This window comes from Nerophis ophidion, linkage group LG14 (genome assembly GCF_033978795.1).
Source record: "Nerophis ophidion isolate RoL-2023_Sa linkage group LG14, RoL_Noph_v1.0, whole genome shotgun sequence".
Lineage (NCBI taxonomy): Eukaryota > Metazoa > Chordata > Actinopteri > Syngnathiformes > Syngnathidae > Nerophis > Nerophis ophidion.
This window is the reverse complement of record NC_084624.1, coordinates 22,282,739-22,307,229: the sequence shown is the minus strand read 5'-3', so window position 1 is coordinate 22,307,229 and position 24,491 is coordinate 22,282,739. Positions and strand designations below refer to the sequence as shown.

Sequence of the window (24,491 nt, the reverse complement as noted above, 5' to 3'; positions counted from 1 at the left end):
AATTGGTGACCCTCGCCCCATCCTTGTTTGTGAAGTACTTAGCATTTCATGGAAGCTGCTTTTATACCCAATCATGGCACCCACCTGTTCCCAATTAGCCTGCACACCTGTGGGATATTCCAAATAAGTGTTTGATGAGCATTTCTCAACTTTATCAGTATTTATTGCCACCTTTCCCAACTTCTTTGTCACGTGTTGCTGGCATCAAATTCTAAAGTTAATTATTTGCAAAAAAAAAAGTTTATCAGTTTGAACATCAAATTTGTTGTCTTAGTGGCATATTCAACTGAATATGGGTTGAAAAGGATTTGCAAATCATTGTATTCCGTTTATATTTACATCTAACACAATTTCCCAACTCATTTGGAAACAGGGTTTGTATAAGAAAACCACATTTGTATCAACACGCATTTGTAAACGTTTTAACAAAATAGCAATACAGGACAATCTCACACTAGAAGCAACAACAACAAATATTCTATTATTGCCCTTTTATTTAATGTTTTATTCAGGAAAATAAAGCCAATAGCACAAAATAATACATTTATACATTTCCCTGCTGTCAAATGTTTAAAAAAAAAATCTTCAGATTTATCACAGGGTTGCTGTAGATAAATTTCAATCAATCCCCATTAAGTATCATTCTATATTAACCATGTTTCATATTGCATGTGCAAACAGAGTTAAGAAGGGATATACCAAATATGCACTTGACGTGCACCTTTAAAGGAGAACTGCACTTTTGCCTATCATGTTTGTCATTCACAATCCTTAGGTTTTGCCTTTTTTATGCATTCTAACTCATAAATAAACGCTAGCAAAAGTCAGCTAACAATAGAGGCAATGGGATTCCCTCTATTTTGCCTTTAAAGCGCTGTAAAAACATCCATCATTGTTCCCGCGTGCTGTAGATATATATGTAAAGTAGTAACAGGCCCATTAATAACAGCTTGTAATATTTACGTAATTTGGTCGTTTTAAGCATACAATTGCAGAATAATTTTAGATACGTCCCAGCGTTCGCTATTTCCTTCGAGAATAACAACTACTAAACATGGCAGACTTCATAAGAGCCAAAAACGACTTCTTTGGGACAAATGATGATCCAGAACCTTTTATTTTTAAGCCTAAATATAATGCGGATGAGCTGCAAGTTTAAGAAGCGACCATCTTTTTGTGTAATTCTCGCCATCTCCGGCTAAAGGTTGAATGTCAAAGTTGACCAACTTTTCGGTTTATGGCCACAACCTTTTACTATACAAGTTAGCGGCATGCTTTATAATCTGGAATTAATTTGCAGATAAATTATTACTGATCACGGCGCCGCTAAAAGTAGTTCCTTTGTGCTAGCGCGTATAATAACAATATTGCTTGTGCTTGGTTAACATCTTGGGGCAAGAAATGTGCAAGAGATGTGAATGGAGCATTGGAGTTTGTTTCTGCAGCGGTAACTACCAGATTAACTGCCCATTTGCACAAGGACAAACTGCTCGAAATGCCCCGCCAGAGACGTTTTGGGTATTTTATGTCAAACTGAGACTTGGATTTGGGTTGTTTCTTCGACGAGCAAGACGTCAATGTGAGTACATATTGTTTATTTAAACACTATAACTAACAAAAGGCAAACCAATTGCGCGCTCGAGGGCGGAAAACTTGGCTATAAAACAAAACTAGCACAATGGCATGACTATAGACAACAAACAAAAACGTGCACTGTGGCATATATAACAAAACTTGCACTGTGGCATAAACAACAAAAAACCTACGTGGTATGGACAGCATAGAAAACAGAACAGCATGGGTAGGTGCAGGATAGGTATATGAAGTTGCCAGGACGAAAACAAAAAAACAATGGCTTAAATAATGACTATGATAATCAGAAACAGGTGTGAGGGCTGAGGACAAGGGCGTGACTTGAGGGCAAGGTGAAAATCAAAGAGTTGGCATGGAGACGAAGACAAAACAGAACTGAGTGTGCAAAAAACAAAACATAACATGACCAAAACAAAACATGATCTACAGGCGTGACATTTTGAGTCATTCTGCCTTGCAGATGAGTTAATTGCCTTAACATTTTTTTATCAGATTATGATGATGGATTAACGTAATAATTTTGACAGCCGTAAAATAGTTGTATTCTTCACTGTGCATTAACATGTGTATATGTAAACAACAAAACAGAGAATTACACAGGTATTTGTGAAAATCAAAATGGACACAGAGCTCATGATACCAATACCACCCTGATAGCGATAATATTTATATTTGGATTGATTCATCCACCTCCAGTCTGTATCTCTTTATCTCCTAGAAATCACAGAGTAGCAGAAATAATCTATATTCACAGGACAAATCCCAGTGCCAGTCAGGTTGAGGTCAGCGTCAGATTAATTGCGAAGGTGCAGTTAGGACAGATGGGTGCTAACAGTTCATCGAAGAACTGCGGGAGAGAAAGCATTTGATTATGAAAGCATGAATGTTGTTAGTTGTCATAGTGTTACTCTATGTGTATTGTTTTGTGTACTCACATTTTGGAAAGCTTGGGTAAGGTTCGAATCACCGTTCCTGATCACTTGAGCTCTGAAATGTGTGAGCACTGTTGGGAAATAATACTTTAGTTTAGGGGTGATCAAACTTCTTTCACTGAGGGATACATACTGAAAATTCAAAAGGTGTTGGCCTCCTGTACTTTTTTATATACGGTATTTTTTTGGACTATAAGTCACAGATTTTTCATAGTTTGGCCAGGAGTGCGACTGATACTCAGGAGCGACTTATGTGTGAAATTATTAACACATTACCATAAAATATCAAAAAATATTATTTAGCTCATTCACGTAAGAGACTAGACGTATAAGATTTCATGGGATTTAGCGATTAGGAGTGACAGATTGTTTTGGTAAACGTATAGATTGTTATAGTTATTTGAATGACTCTTACAATAATATGTTAGGTTAACATACCAGGCACCTTCTCAGTTGGTTATTTATGCCTCATATAACGTACACTTATTCAGCCTGTTGTTCACTATTCTTTATTTATTTTAAATTGCCTTTCAAATGTTTATTCTTAATGTTGTGTTTTATCAAATACATTTTCCCAAAAAATGCGACTTATACTCCAGTGCGACTTATATATGTTGTTTGCCTTCTTTATTATGCATTTTCGGCAGGTGCGATTTATCCTCCAGAGCAACTTATACTCCGAAAGATACGGCATATATATATTTTTTGTATGTAAAAAATCAAACATTTTGTTGTTAACCTCAACGTTTCAGTGTTTAATATTTCTTAATAACTTTCTTTTTTTCAAATGTGGCTGTTCAATTTTATTTCTCCGCGATGAGGTGGCGACTTGTCCAGGGTGTATCCTGCTTACTGCCCGAATGCAGCTAAGATTGGCGCTAGCGACCCCCCGCCACCCCAAAAGGGACAAGCGGTAGAAAATGGATGGATGAATGGAATTTTATTTCTATAATGTGACAAACCGTGGGCTACAAATTTGCAAGCTTCGAACCTGAAATGATAAAAATGTTTTATGTCTAAAGCAACATACTTGATCTCCCCATGTATCTTTTATTTGTGCCTATTTGTGCCATTGTAATGACACACACTTTAACTCATTTGTGTACACCTTAATTCCATGTTTCTGTGGTAGATGATGTATTGCTGAGACCTAGTGGTGCAACGTGTGGAGAACTAAGTAGATTTGCTTGATCAATTGCATTTTACTTCCTTGTTACATTTGAGTATATAGATCAGGGGTCACCAACCCGGTGCCCGCGGGCACCAGGTAGCCCGTAAGGACCAGATGAGTCGCCCGCTGGACTGTTCTAAAAATAGCTCAAATAGCAAAGACAATTTTAGAGAGAAAATACAACCTTAAAATGATTTTAGGATTTTTAAACACATTTTTACCTTTTAATTTCCTTCCTCTTCTTTCCTGACTATTTAAATCAATGTTCAAGTAAATTATTTTTTTTTATGTAAAGAATAATAAATACATTTTAATTTAATTCTTCATTTTAGCTTCTGTTTTTTTGACGAAGAATATTTGTGAAATATTTACTCAAACTTATTATGATTAAAATTCAGAAAAATTATTCTGGCAAATCTAGAAAATCTTTAGAATACAATTTAAATCTTATTTCAAAGTCTTTTGAATTTCTTTTAAAATTTTTGTTCTGGAAAATCTAGAAGAAATAATGATTGGTCTTTGTTAGAAATATAGCTTGGTCCAATTTTTTTTATATATTCTAACAAAATGCAGATTGGATTTTGACCTTTTTAAAACGTGTCATCAAAATTTTAAAATTAATCTTAATCAGGAAAAATGACTAATGATGTTACATAAATTCTTTTAATTTTTTCAAAAAGATTCGAATTAGCTATCTTTTTCTCTTTTTTTTTCGGTTGAATTCTGAATTTTAAAGAGTTGAAATTAAAGATAAACTATGTTTCACAATTTGATTTTCATTTTTTTCCTGTTTTCTCCTCTTTTAAACCCTTCAATTAAGTGTTTTTTTCATCATTTATTCTCTACGAAGAACCTCCCGTAAAAGGAAAAAAATATATACGACGGAATGACAGACAGAAACATCCATTTTATATATATATATATATATATATATATATATATATATATATATATATATATATATTTATATATATTTATTTATTAAAGGTAAATTGAGCAAATTGGCTATTTCTGGCAATTTATTTAAGTGTGTATCAAACTGCTAGCCCTTCGCATTAATCAATACCCAAGAAGTAGCTCTTGGTTTCAAAAAGGTTGGTGACCCCTGGTATAGAGTATTGTACCAATAGAGTATTTGAAACAGATAATAAAAAAAAGCACATAGTACAATACGTGAGGTTGTGTAGTAGACAATGTATTTGCTAAAAACAACTCAATAGCAATGTGAATTTATATGTAACATTTATGATAAAATAGTAATAACATCGCTTGATAGTGACTATATAGTATAATCTCAATATGATTTATAATTCAGAATCCCGGATTGATTTGTTTCCTTTAAAGGTAAAGAAAGTGTAGTGGCATGGGAGATTACCTGAAACGTTGAAAGGACCTAGAAGAATTACAACAGGAAACAACATTATTTGTGTTCTTATCCAAGTTCAAGCAATACAGTTGTTAGTTAGGTTTGTTCATTTCCAAATAAACCCTGACATGAGGCCCTTTTTCAGGAACTAAACCAAAATACCGCCTCGTGTTTCCACCAAAAAATACTAAGGTAAACGGGTTGCACCATTGAAGCGTCGGGTTTCTACCAGCCACTAGGTACTTTGGGGCAGGCTGTGCTGCCAAATGCTGATCGGTAGAAGAGAATTTCTAAAACGTTCATTCCCACACAACAGCCGCCATGACAGTATGCGGGTACAAGTAGTTTTACTCATTTCTTGTGTATTGCAATTGAAAAAAATACCTGACACTTGAGAGGACAAAGAATGATTGGAACCTTTGAGTTGGAGGAACTTTTCTGAGCAATGTGTATGCTGGGACACTGATTAGTGGAACTGGAATACTTTTGCAATGTTTTTACACAGCCCTAGTGTTTAAAGTAGTTGGTAGTTTAAAGCTTTTACAAGCTGCATTTCGATACGCAAAGCTACGAGAAGTAGGGCATACTTTTTGAATGTATTTAAGGGAAAACACGGTAAAGCCGGACATAAAAGCGGAGACTCCATAACACCCGCGTCTGTGTAAAAACAGTCGACAACCTAGTGGATCTACATGCAGTACACACGCCAAAACAAATCAGTGAAAAGCTGAAGGAACCTTCTAAGAAGATGGAAAAATAGCTGCAGCAGACCTGACCTTAGTAAAAAACAAGCCGGAAGACCACCTCAGCTCACTGAAGCAACACGGGACGCAGCGATCTCGTTATTTGAGGATATATGCCGAAATACAGGGGGCAGTAAAAGAGTGGAACGAAGTTAAATTACATGTACGCGGAAAACCATGTTTTTAAATCTTCACAAAACTTCCACATTCTTGGTTTTCCATGACAAATTTTCCCATTTAAAATGATCACAATTCCCACACTTCTCACCTTATTCAAACCGTTCCACCATCCACATAGTTCACTCATCCTGGATAAGTGTTCCCTGATTTCCAGGAATTCTTGCTTTTCAATTGCAGTATGTCCACCCTTTTCTTTTTGATTACTTGTCCAAATTTTTCATCCAATTTCAACCGTTCCATCATCAATGCGTTCCTCTTTGTCAGGTAAATCAGGTTATTTATTTTTTATGACGGAAAATTTCCCAAATTTCACCTGATATCTATTCATTGCTACAATTTTAACGCCAAGGCCAACCCATTCACTTAAGTCAGGGCAATTGTGCTTGGTCACATATTCCACACAATTCTCGGTTTTCCCCAAATTCCCTTTAAATTCCAACTGATATTAATGGGGATTTTCTAAAATGAACAACTACATTTCTCACCCGATTTGAACTGTTCTACCACCCACACACTTCACTCATCCTGGACATTCAAGCCAAAAAATGCCCTTAAAGATGTACAATATTTATTTAGGTAAACATTTTTGCTCACAGAAATGCGTCCATTTTATTTCTTGTTTATTTAGGATAACACAGTTATTTACCTTCCAATTACAGTTCAGTGGTACAAACACTTCTACAGTAACGAGAAATAAAAGTTTATATCCTCTTAAAAGGTTATTTGATTCGCTGATCTACTGATGCACGCCGACAATATAGTTATAATGGGGGACTTTAAAATCCATATGAAACAGACTATAAATGATAGCTGTGGTCTTACACAAATAATAAATTAACCCACACATTGCAACGGTATTACGATAGATCTAGTGCTTGTCAGGGGTGTCACCACCTCCAAAGTTATGATACTCCCGTGTACTAAAGTAATGTCCGATCATTACCTTATAAAATTCGAAGTTCTGACTCATTGTCAACAAGCTAATAATAACTGCTTTAGCAGCCGCAACATTAATGCTGTCATTAATGTTGCGGCATAGCTCGGTTGGTAGAGCGGCCGTGCCAGCAACTTGAGGGTTGCAGGTTCGATTCCCGCTTCCGCCATCCTAGTCACTGCCGTTGTGTCCTTGGGCAAGACACTTTACCCTCCTGCTCCCAGTGCCACCCACACTGGTTTAAAAAAATGTAACTTAGATATTGGGTTTCACTATGTAAAGCGCTTTGAGTCACTAGAGAAAAGCGCTATATAAATATAATTCACGTCACTTCACATAACGATGACTCTTGCTGGCCTACTACCTTCGGTAATGGCACCATTCCCAAATTATATGGGCTCTATTTATAACCTCACTAACAACTTTAACGACGCCCCGCGCGAAACCATTGATAGTATAGCACCGCTGAAGTTAAAAAAGGCTCCAAAAAGGCGTACTCCTTAGTTGACAAAAGAAACTAGAGCTCATAAATTATCATGTAGAAAGCTGGTTTTCCATCAAACATGGAGTGATAGTTTAATAACTTATAAACACATGTTTACCTTAACTAATTCTAAATAGTACTCAAATCTCATCCGCCTCAACAAAAACAATCTTACATTTTTGTTTAGCACAGTAGCATCGCTAACTCAACAAGGCACTCCTCCCAGTAGCTCCACCCACTCAGCAGATGACTTTATGAATTTCTTTAATAAAAAAAAATTGAACTGATTGGAAAGGAGATTAAAGACAACGCATCCCAGCTACAACTGGGTTCTATTAACACAGATACGATTGTATATACGACGGATACTGCCCTCCAAAATAGTCTCTCTTTTTTTGATGAAATAACATTAGAGGAATTGTTACATGTAAATGGGATAAAACAAACAACATGTTTACTTAACCCACTTTCTAGGAAACTTATCAAGGAACTTTTTGTATTATTAGGTCCATCAGTGTTAAATATTATAAACGTATCACTTTCCTCTGGCATTGTTCACCTAGCATTCAAAAAAGTGGTTATTCATCCTCTGCTCAAAAGACCTGACCTCGATCCTGACCTCATGGTAAACTACCGACACCTCTCCTTTATTTCGATAATCCTCGAAATATTTGTTGCACTGCAGCTAAATGAACACTTAGCGTCTAACAATCTATGTGAACCCTTTCAATCCGGTTTCAGGGCAAATCACTCTACGGAGATAGCCATCGCAAAAATTACTAATGATCTTTTGATAACAATAGATAGATAGATAGATAGATGGATAGATAGATAGATAGATAGATGGATAGATAGATCTGATGCGTCATCTATGTTGCTGCTTCTGGATCTCAGCACTGCATTCGATACCGTCGATCATAATATTTTATTAGAGCGTATCAAAACACGAATTGGTATGTCCGACTTAGCCTTGTCTTGGTTTAACTCTTATCTTACTGACAGGATGCAGTGCGTCTCCCATAACAATGAGACCTCGGACTATGTTAGGTAACGTGGAGTTCCCCAGGGTTCGGTTCTTGGCCCTGCACTCTGTAGGATCTACATGCTGCCGCTAGGTGACATCATACGCAACTACGGTGTTAGCTTTCACTGTTATGCTGATGACACCCAACTCTACATGCCCCTAGAGCTGACCAACACACCGGATTGTAGTCAGCTGGAGGCGTGTCTTAATGAAATTAAACAATGGATGTCCGCTAACTTTTTGCAGCTCAACGCCAACGGAAATGCTGATTATCGGTGCTGGACACCGACATCTATTTAATAATACTATTTGACAACCAAACAATTAAACAAGGCGACTCTGTAAAGAATTTGGGTATTATCTTCGACCCAACTCTCTCGTGTGAGTCACTAAAACGGCCTTCTTTAATCTTCGTGATATCACTAAAATGTGTTCCATTTTGTCCACTAGCAATGCTGAGATCATTATTCATGCGTTTGTTACGTCTTGTCTCGATTACTGTAACGTATTACTGTTGGGTCTCCCCATGTCTAGCATTAAAAAATTACAGTTGGTACAAAATGCGGCTGTTAGACTTTTGACAAGAACAAGAAAGTTTGATCATATTACGCCTGTACTGGCTCACCTGCACTGGATTCCTGTGCACTTAAGATGTGACTTTAAGGTTTTATTTTATACCGACGTATAAAATACTACACGGTCTAGGTCCAGCCTGTCTTGCCAATTATATTGTACCATATGTCCCGGCAAGAAATCTTTGTTCAAAGAACTTCATCTTATTAGTGATTCCCAGAACCCCAAAAAACTCTGGGGGCTATAGAGCGTTTTCAATTCGGGCTCCAGTACATTGGAATGGTCTCCCAGTAACAGTTAGAGATGCTACCTCAGTAGAACCATTTAAGTCCCATCTTAAAACTCATTTGTATTCTCTAGCCTTTAAATAGACCTCCTTTTTAAGACCAATTGATCTCCTCTGCCCCCCTCTCCCTCATGGGGGTGGGTAGGGAGCACAGGATGGCCATGGATGAACTGTTGGCTGTCCAGAGTCGGGACCCGAGGGGGGCCACTCGCCTGTGCATCGGTTGGGGGTATCTCTGCAGCTGCTGATCCGTCTCCGCTCGGGATGTTCTCCTGCTAGACCCACTATGGACTGGATTCTCACTATTATGTTAGATCCACTGTGGACTAGACTCCCACAATTATGTTGGAACCACTATGAACTTATACTTCCACAAAATTATGTCAGACCTACTCAACTTCGATTGCATCCGGTCTCCCCTAAAGGGGGATTCTCATCGACGTCCCACTGGGTTGTGAGTTTTTCCTTGCCCTTATGTGGGCGCTGAACCGCGGATATCGTTGTGGCTTGTGCACCCCTTTGAGACACTTGTGATTAAGGGCAATATAAAAAAACGTTGATTGATTGAGGCTTCATCAAACTGTGTGGTAACATGCAATAATACATCCATTTAAAGTCACTGGGTTTAGACTTTTTAAAGCAAATTGGCCAAATATTGTTAGGTGTATTCGGATATTTAAGAAAAAAAATTGATCCTCTGTTGTAAACTTTTGTTACAAAAAGTATAAAAAGGTGTTAAGTAGAGAGTTTGGAGGTTACCCGTCGAATCGTTTGGGGCTGAAAGATTCAGAAAAAGAAAAGGAATCTATGTTATTGTTTGTTAAAAACATCATGTAAACACAATATTAAAAAAAAACAAATACAGGGGAAACTACGAACAATTATAATATTGTGCAAAATTTATTTTATACCAGCAATTACATGGTGAAACTGATATATGACTTGGACTCATAACATGCAACTTGATATATTTCAAGACCTCTTTTGACATAATAAACAAAGACAATTTGAGGGTTTCTTAGTTCACATGTATCAGTGGCAGTTTAGTCCAGGGGTTCCTACGGTTAAGAAACACTGATCTACCGTACTGCGATGAGGTGGCAACTTGTCCAAGGTGTACGCCGCCTTCCGCCCGATTGTAGCTGAGATAGGCGCCAGAGCCCCCCGCGACCCCAAAAGGGAATAAGGGGTAGAAAATGGATGGACGGATGGAAGATCTACCATACATGGAGATATCTGCTGACGTAACTAAGGCAGCATAGGTCACTAAAGTCTCAAATTCCCAACAGCTTGTTTGGAGCAGGTTTGGAAGAAGGTGAGATTGTTTTGTAAATATTTCCATCAAGATTTCAAATTTTTCGGACTTTTGTGGATCGCAAACACACAAAAACTGGTACCAAAAGGTAAGACAACATGGTTTATCATAATAGGACCCTTTTTAAAGCATACTGGCCAAAGATGCAGCAGGTTAATTGACATTTGATCATTTGTTGGAAATTTTTGTTACAAAAGGTAGAAATGTTATAATAAGTTGAGGGTTTGGAGCTTACCTGTTGGACCGGGCATTTCTGAAAGATTTCGAAAAAGTAGAGAAAACTATGTTATTGTTAATATACATAATACATAAAATCGTAATACATCATGTAGAGACAATGTTAAAGTTTATTTTGTTCATTCAAAAAAACAAGACATACATGCTTCATCAAACTGTGTGGTAACATGCAATAATACATCCATTTAAAGTCACTGGGTTTAGACTTTTTAAAGCAAATTGGCTAAATATTGTTAGGTGGATTCAAATAATTGAGAAAACATTTGATCCTCTGTTGTAAACTTTTGTTACAAAAGGTATAAAAGGTGTTAAGTAGAGGGTTTGGAGATTACCTGTCGAATCGGTAGGGCCTGAAAGATTCAGAAAAAGAAGAGGAATATATGTTATTGTTTCTTCCAAACATCATGTAAACACAATGTTGAAGTTTATTCAAGAAAATGATGACATACAGGGGAAACTGCGAACAATTATGACATCGTGCAAAAGTTTTTTTATGCCAGCAATTACAAGGTGAAACTAATATATGACTTGGGCTCATAATATGCAACTTAATATATTTCAAGAGCTTTCAATATAATTTTGAAGATTAGGGCAGAGCTCCTGAAAACCTGAAATTGAAAATTTCAAAAAACTTTTGGTGTACAATTATTGTAAATCGTGATCATCAAAATTATAACAAATACGATTCTGGCATTTATATCACATTATTTTCATGTTTGAAATCAAAATATTGAAATAAACTTTTCGACAATATTCAATTTTTTTTGTTTCAGCTGTACATACCTCATCAAACTGAGTGGTAAAATGCAACAATACATCCAAGTAAAGTTGCTACTTTTAAACATTTTCAAACATATTAGCTGAAAATTGTTTGGTAGAATTAGTTGGTCACTCGGAACAATTTGATCCTCAATTGTAAACTCTTCTTACAAAGGTCCATAAGGTATGAAATGGATGTGTTAAAGATTACATTGTGAGCTGCCGGAAACTGGAGAAACCGCAAGGGAGAGAAATCAATGTTAGTGTTTCTTAAATAAATGTAAACACATTAAAGTTATTTGCGGTCTACATAACATGCATCAATGATAGTTTAGTCCAGGGGTTCCTACGGTGAAGAAACACTGATCTTCCATACATGGAGATATCTGCTGACGTAACTAAGGCAACATAGGTTCCAAAAGTCTCAAATTCCAAACAGCTTGTTTGGAGCAGCTAAGGGGAGATTGAATTGTAAATATCTCCACTATGATTTCAAATTTTCAGGACTTTTGTGGAACCCAAACACACAAAAACAGGTACCAAAAGGTAAGACAACATGGTTTATCATAATAGGACCCTTTTAAAGCATACTGGCCAAAGATGCAGCAGGTTAATTGACAACATTTGATAATGTGTTGCAAACTTTTGTTACAAAAGGTAAACAAGTTAATAAGTCGAGGGTTTGGAGCTTACCTGTTGTACCGGACATGACTGAAAGATATAGAAAAAGAAGAGAAAAAAAATGTTATTGTTAATATACATAATACATAAAATCGTAATACATCATGTAAAGACAATGTTAAAGTTTATTTTGTTCATTCAAAAACCATGACATACATGCTTCATCAAACTGTGTGGTAACATGCAATAATACATCAATTTAAAGTCACCGGGTTTAGACTTTTTAAAGCAAATTGGTCAAATATTGTTAGGTGGATTCAGATGATTGAGAAAACATTTGATCCTCTGTTGTAAACTTTTGTTTCAAAAGGTATAAAAGGTGTTAAGTAGAGGGTTTGGAGATTACCTGTCGAATCGGTTGAGCCTGAAAGATTCAGAAAAAGAAGAGGAATTTATGTTATTGTTTCCCACAAACATTATGTAAACACAATGTTGAAGTTTATTCAAGAAAAAGATGACATACAGGGGAAACTACGAACAATTATAACATCGTGCAAAAGTTATTTCATACCAGCAATTACAAAGTGAAACTGATATATGACTTGGGCTCATAACATGCAACTTAATATATTTCAAGACCTCTTTTGATATAATAAACAAAGACGTTTTGAGGGTTTCTTAGTTCACATGTATCAGTGGTAGTTTAGTCCAGGGGTTCCTACGGTTAAGAAACACTGATCTACCATACATGAAGATGTCTGCTGACGTAACTAAGGCAACATAGATCACTAAAGTCTCAAATTCCCAACAGCTTGTGTGAAGCAGGTTTGGAAGAAAGTGAGATAGTTTTGTAAATATCTCTACCATGATGTCAAATTTTTCAGACTTTTGTGGATCCAGAACACACAAAAACAGGTACCGAAAGGAAATACAAAATGGTTTATCATAATAGGACCCTTTTAAAGCATACTGGCTAAATATGCTGCGGGTTATTGAGAATATTCGATCCTCCTTTGTAAACTTTTGTTACAAAAGGTGTAAAGCAGAGGGCTTGGAGGTTACTTGTTGAATGCATCGGGCCTGAGAGATTCAGAAAAAGTAGAGGAATCTATGTGATTGTTTCTTAAAAACAATGTAAACACAATGTTGAAGTTTATTTAAGAAACATATGACATACATGGGAAACTAAAAACAATTATAAAATTGTGTAAACGTAATTTTATACCAGCAATTACAAGGTGAAACTGATATATGACTTGGGCTCATAATATGCAACTTAATATATTTCAAGACCTTTTAATATAATTTTGAAGATTATGGCAGAACTCCTGAAAACCTGGAATTGAAAATTTAAAAAAACTCTGGGTGTACAATTATTGTAAATCGTGATCATCAAAATTATAACAAATACAAATTTGGCATATTTCACTTTTTATGTCATGAATTTATATCACATTATTTTCATGTTTGAAGTCAAAATATTGAAATTGTTTGGTAGAATTAGTTGGTTACTCGGAAGAATTTGATCCTCAATTGTAAACTCTTCTTACAAAGGTTCATAAGGTATGAAATGGATGTGTTAAAGATTACCTTGTGAGCTGATGGAAACTGGAGAAACTGAAAGGGAGAGAAATCAATGTTAGTGTTTCTTAAATAAATGTTGTAAACACATTAATAATTGTTACAAAAGGTAAACAAGTTAATAAGTCGAGGGTTTGGAGCTTACCTGTTGTACCGGACATGACTGAAAGATATAGAAAAAGAAGAGAAAACTATGTTATTGTTAATATACATAATACATAAAATCGTAATACATCATGTAAAGACAATGTTAAAGTTTATTTTGTTCATTCAAAAAAACATGACATACATGCTTCATCAAACTGTGTGGTAACATGCAATAATACATCCATTTAAAGTCACTGGGTTTAGACTTTTTAAAGCAAATTGTTCAAAGATTGCTAGGTGGATTCAGATAATTGAGAAAACATTTGACCCTCTGTTGTAAATTTTTGTTACAAAAGGTATAAAAGGTGTTAAGTAGAGGGCTTGGAGTTTACCCGGCAAATCGGGAGTGCCTGAAAGATTAAAAACAAAGAAGAGGAAGATATGTTATTGTTTGTTAAAAACATCATGTAAACACAATGTTGAAGTTTATTCAAAAAATCGACGACATACAGGAGAAACTACAATAAATTTGAATATTGTGCAAAAGTTATTTTATAGCAGCAATTACAAGGTGAAACTAATAAATAACTTGGACTCATAACATGCAACTTAATATATTTCAAGACCTCCTTTGATATAATAAACAAAGACAATTTGAGGGATTCTTAGTTCACATGTATCAGTGGTAGTTTAGTCCAGGGGTTCCTACGATTAAGAAACACTGATCTACCATACAAGGAGATATCTGCTGACGTAACTAAGGCAACATAGGTCACTAAAGTCTCAAATTCCCAACAGCTTGTGTGGAGCAGGTTTGGAAGAAGGTGAGATTGTTTTGTAAATATCTCCTCCATGATTTCAAATTTTTCGTACTTTTGTGGATCCCAACACAAAAGCAGGTACCAAAAGGTAAGACAACATGGTTTATCATAATAGGACCCTTTTAAAGCATACTGGCCAACAATGCAGCAAGTTAATTGACAACATTTGATCATTTGTTGGAAGCTTTTGTTACGAAAGGTAAAAAAGATAATAAGTCGAGGGTTTGGAGCTTACCTGCTGTACTGGACATGACTGAAAGATATAGAAAAAGAAGAGAAAACTATGTTATTGTTAATATACATAATACATAAAATCGTAATACAGCATGTAAAGACAATGTTAAAGTTTATTTTCTTCATTCAAAAAAACATGACGTACATGCTTCATCAAACTGTGTGGTAACATGCAATAATACATCCATTTAAAGTCACTGGGTTTAGACTTTTTAAAGCAAATTGGTCAAAGATTGTTAGGTGGATTTGATCCTCTGTTGTAAACTTTTGTTACAAAAGGTATAAAAGGTGTAAGTAGAGGGTTTGGAGATTACCTGTCGAATCGGTAGGGCCTGAGAGATTCAGAAAAAGAAGAATAATCTATGCTTTTGTTTCTTACAAACATCATGTAAACACAATGTTGAAGTTTATTCAAGAAAAAGACATACAGGGGCACCACGAACAATCATAACATCGTGCAAAAGTTTTTTATACCAGCAATTACAAGGTGAAACTGATAAATGACTTGGACTAATAACATGCAACTTAATATATTTCAAGACTTCTTTTGATTTAAAAAACAAAGACGTTTTGAGGGTTTCTTAGTTCACATGTATCAGTGGTAGTTTAGTCCAGGGGTTCCTATGGTTAATAAACACTGATCTTCCATACATGGAGATATCTGCTGACGTAACTAAGGCAACATAGGTCACTAAAGTCTCAAATTCCAAACAGTTTGTTTGGAGCAGCTAAGGTGAGATTGTTTTGTAAATATCTCCACTATGATTTCAAATTTTCAGGACTTTTGTGGAACCCAAACACACAAAAACAGGTACCAAAAGGTAAGACAACATGGTTTAACATAATAGGACCCTTTTTAAAGCATACTGGCCAAAGATGCTGCAGGTTAATTGACAACATTTGATCATTTGTTGGAAACTTTTGTTACAAAAGGTAAAAAAGTTAATAAGTCGAGGGTTTGGAGCTTACCTGTTGTACCGGACATGCCTGAAAGATATAGAAAAAGAAGATGAAACTATGTTATTGTTAATATACATAATACATAAAATCGTAATACATCATGTGAAGACAATGTTAAAGTTTATTTTGTTCATTCAAAAAAACATGACATACATACTTCATCAAACTGTTTGGTAACATGCAATAATACATCCATTTAAAGTCACTGGGTTTAGACTTTTTAAAGCAAATTGGTCAAAGATTGTTAGGTGGATTCAGATAATTGAGAAAACATTTGATCCTCTGTTGTAAACTTTTGTTACAAAAGGTATAAAAGGTGTTAAGTAGAGGGCTTGGAGTTTACCCGGCAAATTGGGAGTGCCTGAAAGATTAAAAACAAAGAAGAGGAAGATATGTTATTGTTTGTTAAAAACATCATGTAAACACAATGTTGAAGTTTATTCAAAACATCGACGACATACAGGAGAAACTACAATAAATTTGAATATTGTGCAAAAGTTATTTTATACTAGCAATTACAAGGTGAAACTGATATATGACTTGGACTCATAACATGCAACTTAATATATTTCAAGACCTCCTTTGATATAATAAACATAGAGGTATAGAGGGTTTCTTAGTTCACATGTATCACCTGAAGGAACTCTCCTGACGGAATAAATAAAGTACTATCTAATCTAATCAGTGGTAGTTTAGTCCAGGGGTTCCTATGGTTAAGAAACACTGATCTACCATACATGGAGATGTCTGCTGACGTAACTAAGGCAACATAGATCACTAAAGTCTCAAATTCCCAACAGCTTGTGTGGAGCAGATTTGGAAGAAGGTGAGATTGTTTTGTAAATATCTCCACCATGATTTCAAATTTTTCGGACTTTTGTGGATCCCAACACAAAAGCAGGTACCAAAAGGTAAGACAACATGGTTTATCATAATAGGACCCTTTTAAAGCATACTGGCCAACAATGCAGCAAGTTAATTGACAACATTTGATAATTTGTTGGAAGCTTTTGTTACGAAAGGTAAAAAAGTTAATAAGTCGAGGGTTTGGAGCTTACCTGCTGTACCGGACATGACTGAAAGATATAGAAAAAGAAGAGAAAACTATGTTATTGTTAATATACATAATACATAAAATCGTAATACATCATGTAAAGACAATGTTAAAGTTTATTTTGTTAATTCAAAAAAACATGACATACATGCTTCATCCAACTGTGTGGTAACATGCAATAATACATCCATTTAAAGTCACTGGGTTTAGACATTTTAAAGCAAATTGGTCAAAGATTCACGGGGAGAACATGCAAACTCCACACAGAAAGATCCCGAGCCTGGATTTGAACCCAGGACTGCAGGACCTTCGTATTGTGAGGCAGACGCACTAACCCCTCTGCCACCGTGAAGCCGTGAATGCGTGGGTTCCCTCCGGGTACTCCGGCTTCCTCCCACTTCCAAAGACATGCACCTGGGGATAGGTTGATTGGCAACACTAAATTGGCCCTAGTGTGTGAATGTGAGTGTGAATGTTGTCTGTCTATCTGTGTTGGCCCTGCGATGAGGTGGCGACTTGTCCAGGGTGTACCCCGCCTTCCGCCCGATTGTAGCTGAGATAGGCGCCAGCGCCCCCCGTGACCCCGAAAGGGAATAAGCGGTAGAAAATGGATGGATGGATGGATGGATGGTCAAAGATTGTTAGGTGGATTTGATCCTCTGTTGTAAACTTTTTTTTACAAAAGGTATAAAAGGTGTTAAGTAGAGGGTTTGGAGATTACCTGTCGAATCGGTAGGGCCTGAAAGATTCAGAAAAAGAAGAAGAATCTATGCTTTTGTTTCTTACAAACATCATGTAAACACAATGTTGAATTTTATTCAAGAAAAAGACATACAGGGGACACTACGAACAATCATAACATCGTGCAAAAGTTTTTTTATACCAGCAATTACAAGGTGAAACTGATAAATGACTTGGACTAATAACATGCAACTTAATACTGTATATTTCAAGACTTCTTTTGATATAAAAAACAAAGACGTTTTGAGGGTTTCTTAGTTCACATGTATCAGTGGTAGTTTAGTCCAGGGGTTCCTACGATTAAGAAACACTGATCTACCATACAAGGAGATATCTGCTGACGTAACTAAGGCAACATAGGTCACTAAAGTCTCAAATTCCCGACAGCTTGTGTGGAGCAGGTTTGAAAGAAGGTGAGATAGTTTTGTAAATATCTCCTCCATGATTTCAAATTTTTCAGACTTTTGTGGATCCCAAACACACAAAAACAGGTACCAAAAGGTAAGACAACATGGTTTATCATAATAGGACCCTTTTAAAGCATACTGGCCAAAGATGCAGCGGGTTGATTGACATTTGATCATTTGTTGGAAATTTTTGTTACAAAAGGTAGAAAAGTTATAATAAATTGAGGGTTTGGAGCTTACCTGTTGGACTGGGCATTTCTGAAAGATTTTGAAAAAGAGAGAAAAATATGTTATTGTTAATATACATAATACATAAAATTGTGATACATCATGTAGAGACAATGTTAAGGTTTATTTTGTTCATTCAAAAAAACAAGACATACATGCTTCATCAAACTGTGTGGTAACATGCAATAATACATCCATTTAAAGTCACTGGGTTTAGACTTTTTAAAGCAAATTGGCCAAAGATTGTTAGGTGGATTCAGATAATTGAGAAAACATTTGATCCTCTGTTGTAAACTTTTGTTACAAATGGTATAAAAGGTGTTAAGTAGAGGGTTTGGAGATTACCTGTCGAATCGGTAGGGCCTGAAAGATTCAGAAAAAGAAGAGTATATGTTATTGTTTCTTACAAACATCATGTAAACACAATGTTGAAGTTTATTCAAGAAAAGGCTGACATACAGGGGAAACTACGAACAATTATGACATCGTGCAAAAGTTTTTTTATGCCAGCAATTACAAGGTGAAACTGATATATGACTTGGACTCATAACATGCAACTTAATATATTTCAAGAGCTTTCAATATAATTTTGAAGATTAGGGCAGAACTCCTGAAAACCTGGAATTTAAAATTTCAAAAAACTTTGGGTGTAAAATTATTGTAAATCCTGATCATCAAAATTATAACAAATATGATTCTGGCATATTTCACTTTTTATGTCATGAATTTATATCACATTATTTTCATGTTTGAAATCAAAATATTGAAATAAACTTTTACACAATATTCAATTTTTTTTAGTTTCAGCTGTACATACCTCATCAAACTGAGTGGTAAAATGCAACAATACATCCAAGTAAAGTTGCTACTTTTAAACATTTTCAAACATATTAGCTAAAAATTGTTTGGTAGAATTAGTTGGTCACTCGGAACAATTTGATCCTCAATTGTAAACTCTTCTTACAAAGGTCCATAAGGTATGAAATGGATGTGTTAAAGATTACCTTGTGAGCTGCCGGAAACTGGAGAAACCGCAAGGGAGAGAAATCAATGTTAGTGTTTCTTAAATAAATGTAAACACATTAAAGTTATTTGCGGTCTACATAACATGCATCAATGATAGTTTAGTCCAGGGGTTCCTACGGTGAAGAAACACTGATCTACCATACATGGAGATATCTGCTGACGTAACTAAGGCAACATAGGTTCCAAAAGTCTCAAATTCTAAACAGCTTGTTTGGAGCAGCTAAGGGGAGATTGAATTGTAAATATTTCCACTATGATTTCAAATTTTCAGGAATTTTGTTGAACCCAAACACACAAAAACAGGTACCAAAAGGTAAGACAACATGGTTTATCATAATAGGATCCTTTTAAAGCATACTGGCCAAAGATGCAGCAGGTTAATTGACAACATTTGATAATTTGTTGCAAACTTTTGTTACAAAAGGTAAACAAGTTAATGAGTCGAGGGTTTGGAGCTTACCTGTTGTACCGGACATGACTGAAAGATATAGAAAAAGAAGAGAAAACTATGTTATTGTTAATATACATAATACATAAAATCGTAATAAATCTTGTAAAGACAATGTTAAAGTTTATTTTGTTCATTCAAAAAAACATGACATACATGCTTCATCAAACTGTGTGGTAACATGCAATAATACATCCATTTAAAGTCACCGGGTTTAGACTTTTTAAAGCAAATTGGTCAAATATTGTTGGGTGGATTCAGATGATTGAGAAAACATTTGATCCTCTGTTGTAAACTTTTGTTTCAAAAGGTATAAAAGGTGTTAAGTAGAGGGTTTGGAGATTACCTGTCGAATCGGTTGAGCCTGAAAGATTCAGAAAAAGAAGAGGAATATATGTTATTGTTTCCCACAAACATTATGTAAACACAATGTTGAAGTTTATTCAAGAAAAAGATGACATACAGGGGAAACTACGAACAATTATAACATCGTGCAAAAGTTATTTTATACCAGCAATTACAAGGTGAAACTGATATATGACTTGGGCTCATAACATGCAACTTAATATATTTCAAGACCTCTTTTGATATAATAAACAAAGACGTTTTGAGGGTTTCTTAGTTCACATGTATCAGTGGTAGTTTAGTCCAGGGGTTCCTACGGTTAAGAAACACTGATCTACCGTACATGAAGATGTCTGCTGACGTAACTAAGGCAACATAGATCACTAAAGTCTCAAATTCCCAACAGCTTGTGTGAAGCAGGTTTGGAAGAAAGTGAGATAGTTTTGTAAATATCTCTACCATGATGTCAAATTTTTCGGACTTTTGTGGATCCAGAACACACAAAAACAGGTACCGAAAGGAAATACAAAATGGTTTATCATAATAGGACCCTTTTAAAGCATACTGGCTAAATATGCTGCGGGTTATTGAGAATATTCGATCCTCCTTTGTAAACTTTTGTTACAAAAGGTGTAAAGCAGAGGGCTTGGAGGTTACTTGTTGAATCCATCGGGCCTGAGAGATTCAGAAAAAGTAGAGGAATCTATGTGATTGTTTCTTAAAAACAATGTAAACACAATGTTGAAGTTTATTTAAGAAACATATGACATACATGGGAAACTAAAAACAATTATAAAATTGTGTAAACGTAATTTTATACCAGCAATTACAAGGTGAAACTGATATATGACTTGGGCTCATAATATGCAACTTAATATATTTCAAGACCTTTTAATATAATTTTGAAGATTAGGGCAGAACTCCTGAAAACCTGGAATTGAAAATTTCAAAAAAGTTTGGGTGTACAATTATTGTAAATCGTAATCATCAAAATTATAACAAATACAATTTTGGCATATTTCACTTTTTATGTCATTAATTTGTATCACATTATTTTCATGTTCGAACTCAAAATATTGAAATAAACTTTTGCACAATATTCTAATTTTTTTAGTTTCAGCTAAAAAACAAAGACGTTTTGAGGATTTCTTAGTTCACATGTATCAGTGGTAGTTTAGTCCAGGGGTTCCTACGGTTAAGAAACACTGATCTACCATACATGGAGATATCTGCTGACGTAACTAAGGCAACATAGGTCACTAAAGTCTCAAATTCCAAACAGTTTGTTTGGAGCAGCTAAGGTGAGATTGTTTTGTAAATATCTCCACTATGATTTCAAATTGTCAGGACTTTTGTGGAACCCAAACACACAAAAACAGGTACCAAAAGGTAAGACAACATGGTTTAACATAATAGGACCCTTTTTAAAGCATACTGGCCAAAGATGCAGCAGGTTAATTGACAACATTTGATCATTTGTTGGAAACTTTTGTTTCAAAAGGTAGAAATGTTAAGAAGTCGAGGGTTTGGAGCTTACCTGTTGTACCGGACATGACTGAAAGATATAGAAAAAGAAGATGAAACTATGTTATTGTTAATATACATAATACATAAAATCGTAATACATCATGTAAAGACAATGTTAAAGTTTATTTTGTTCATTCAAAAAAACATGACATACATGCTTCATCAAACTGTGTGGTAACATGCAATAATACATCCATTTAAAGTCACTGGGTTTAGACTTTTTAAAGCAAATTGGTCAAATATTGTTAGGTGGATTCAGATAATTGAAAAAACATTTGATCCTCTGTTGTAAACTTTTGTTTCAAAAGGTATAAAAGGTGTTAAGTAGAGGGTTTGGAGATTACCTGGCAAATTGGGAGTGCCTGAAAGATTAAAAACAAAGAAGAGGAATATATGTTATTGTTTGTTAAAAACATCATGTAAACACAATGTTGAAGTTTATTCAAAAAAACAACGACAAACAGGAGAAACTACAAAAAATTTGAATATTGTGCAAAAGTTATTTTATACCAGCAATTACAAGGTGAAACTGATATATGACTTGGACTCATAACATGCAACTTAATATATTTCAAGACCTCTTTTGATATAATAAACAAAGACGTTTTGAGGGTTTCTTAGTTCACATGTATCAGTGGTAGTTTAGTCCAGGGGTTCCTACGATTAAGAAACACTGATCTACCATACATGGAGATATCTGCTGACGTAACTAAGGCAACATAGATCACTAAAGTCTCAAATTCCCAACCGCTTGTGTGGAGCAGGTTTGGAAGAAGGTGGGATAGTTTTGTAAATATCTCCACCATGATTTCAACTTTTTTGGACTTTTGTGGATCCCAAACACACAAAAACAGGTACCAAAAGGTAAGACAACATGGTTTATTATAATAGGACCCTTTTAAAGCATACTGGCCAAAGATGCAGCGGGTTGATTGAGAACATTTGATCATTTGTAAAATTTTGTTACAAAAGCTATAACATGTGTTAAGTAGAGGGCGTGGAGCTTAATCGGGCCTGAAAGATTGAGGAAAAGAAGAGGAATCAATGATTTTATTTCTTAAAAACATAATGTAAATACAATGTTAAATTTTATTGAAGAAAAAGACGACATACATGGGACACTAAAAACAATTAAAATATTGTGTCAACGTTACTTTATACCAGCAATTACAAGGTGAAACTGATATATATATATATGACTTAGGCTCATAATATGCAAGTTAATATATTTTAAGACATTTTATTATAATTGTGACGATTAGGGCAGATTTCCTGAAAACTTCGAATTGAAAATTTCGTAAAAGTTTGTATGTAATGAATTTATGTCATATTATTTTCATGTTTGAAGTTGAAATATTGAAATGAACTTTTACACAATATTCTTTTTTTTTTGTTTCACCTCTACAGGTTTCATCAAACCGTGTGGTAAAATGCAAATATATATCCAAGTAAAGTCACTAGTTTTTTTTTGACATTTTAAAACATATTGGCTGAAAATTGTTTGGTGTAATTAGTTGGTTACTTGGGAAAATTTGATCCCTCATTGTAAACTCTTCTTACAAAAGTCCATAAGGTATAAATTTGATGCGTCGGAGATTACCTTGTGAGCTGCCGCTACCTGAAAAATCTGCAAGGGGAGAGAAATCAATGTCAATGTTTCTTAGATAAATTATGTAAACACATTAAAGTTTTGTTTGTTCATTCAAGAAAACGTTAGAAATTAAGTTGCTTCAGCAAACTCTGTGGTGTGATGCAATAATTTGCAAAAAGGTAAGAAAAGTTGTTTTGTTACAAAAGGTATAAAAGGTGTTAAGTAGAGAGTTTGGAGATTACCTGTCGAAACGGTACGGCCTGAAAGATTCAGAAAAAGAAGAGGAATCAATGTTATTGTTTCTTACAAACATCATGTAAACACAATGTTGAAGTTTATTCAAGAAAAAGAAGACATACAGGGGAAACTACGAACAATTATAATATTGTGCAAAATTAATTTTATACCAGCAATTACAAAGTGAAACTGATATATGACTTGGACTCATAACATGCAACTTGATATATTTCAAGACCTCTTTTGATATAATAAACAAAGACGTTTTGAGGGTTTCTTAGTTCACATGTATCAGTGGTAGTTTAGTCCAGGGGTTCCTACGGTTAAGAAACACTGATCTACCATACATGGAGATGTCTACTGGTGTAACTAAGGCAACATAGGTCGCTAAAGTCTCAAATTCCCAACAGCTTGTGTGGAGCAGGTTTGGAAGAAGGTGAGATTGTTTTGTAAATATCTCCATGATTTCAAATTTTCCGTACATTTGTGGATCCAGAAAACACACAAAAACTGGTACCAAAAAGGTAAGACAACATGGTTTATCATAATAGGACCCTTTTAAAGAATACTGGCGAAAGATGCAGCAAGTTAAGATGTGAAGTAGAAGGTTTGGAGATTACCTGTTGTGGCGGACAGGTTTGAAATATTTAGAAAAAGAAGAGAAAACTGTTAATGTTAATTAAATACATAATGTAACTACAATATTAAATTTTATTTTGTTTTTCAAAAAAACATATAACATACATGCTTCATCAAATTGTGTGGTGAAATGCAATAATACATCCAAGTAAAGCCACTGGGTTTAGACCTTTTAAAGCAAATTACCTGAAGATTGTTAGGTGGATTCAGATAATTGAGAACATTTGATCTTCTGTTGTAAACTCCATCCATCCATCCTTCCATTTTCTTTCGCTTATTTGAGGTCAGGTTGTGGTGGCAGCAGCCTAAGCAGGGAAGCCAAGACTTCCCTCTCCCCATTCACTTCG

At 35.1% G+C, this 24,491-nt stretch overlaps 1 protein-coding gene across 26 annotated transcripts in view; it reads right to left on the bottom strand.

The window, feature by feature from the left end:
- Positions 1-476: 476 nt before the first annotated feature.
- The window catches only part of LOC133568283 (variant surface antigen D-like), a 64,605-nt gene continuing 40,590 nt past the window's right edge, over positions 477-24,491 (bottom strand). For 3 of the 26 annotated variants that reach the window (XM_061920100.1, XM_061920106.1, XM_061920107.1), the window contains 26 exons: positions 23,511-23,528; positions 23,278-23,304; positions 22,022-22,039; positions 21,688-21,705; positions 20,152-20,169; positions 19,818-19,835; positions 19,336-19,353; positions 18,677-18,694; positions 18,344-18,361; positions 17,677-17,694; positions 16,960-16,977; positions 16,245-16,262; positions 15,911-15,928; positions 15,256-15,273; positions 14,943-14,960; positions 14,279-14,296; positions 13,945-13,962; positions 13,809-13,835; positions 12,625-12,642; positions 12,291-12,308; positions 11,171-11,188; positions 10,837-10,854; positions 10,046-10,063; positions 5,072-5,089; positions 2,529-2,596; positions 477-2,440 (listed from right to left, as the gene is read on the bottom strand). In XM_061920100.1, the coding sequence (XP_061776084.1) occupies positions 2,366-2,440; positions 2,529-2,596; positions 5,072-5,089; positions 10,046-10,063; positions 10,837-10,854; positions 11,171-11,188; positions 12,291-12,308; positions 12,625-12,642; positions 13,809-13,835; positions 13,945-13,962; positions 14,279-14,296; positions 14,943-14,960; positions 15,256-15,273; positions 15,911-15,928; positions 16,245-16,262; positions 16,960-16,977; positions 17,677-17,694; positions 18,344-18,361; positions 18,677-18,694; positions 19,336-19,353; positions 19,818-19,835; positions 20,152-20,169; positions 21,688-21,705; positions 22,022-22,039; positions 23,278-23,304; positions 23,511-23,528 (593 nt within the window). In that variant the 3' untranslated portion in view covers positions 477-2,365. The remainder of the gene's footprint in view (positions 2,441-2,528; positions 2,597-5,071; positions 5,090-10,045; positions 10,064-10,836; positions 10,855-11,170; positions 11,189-12,290; positions 12,309-12,624; positions 12,643-13,808; positions 13,836-13,944; positions 13,963-14,278; positions 14,297-14,942; positions 14,961-15,255; positions 15,274-15,910; positions 15,929-16,244; positions 16,263-16,959; positions 16,978-17,676; positions 17,695-18,343; positions 18,362-18,676; positions 18,695-19,335; positions 19,354-19,817; positions 19,836-20,151; positions 20,170-21,687; positions 21,706-22,021; positions 22,040-23,277; positions 23,305-23,510; positions 23,529-24,491) is intronic. The other 23 variants (XM_061920122.1, XM_061920124.1, XM_061920125.1 and 20 more) reach the window with 21 other exon arrangements.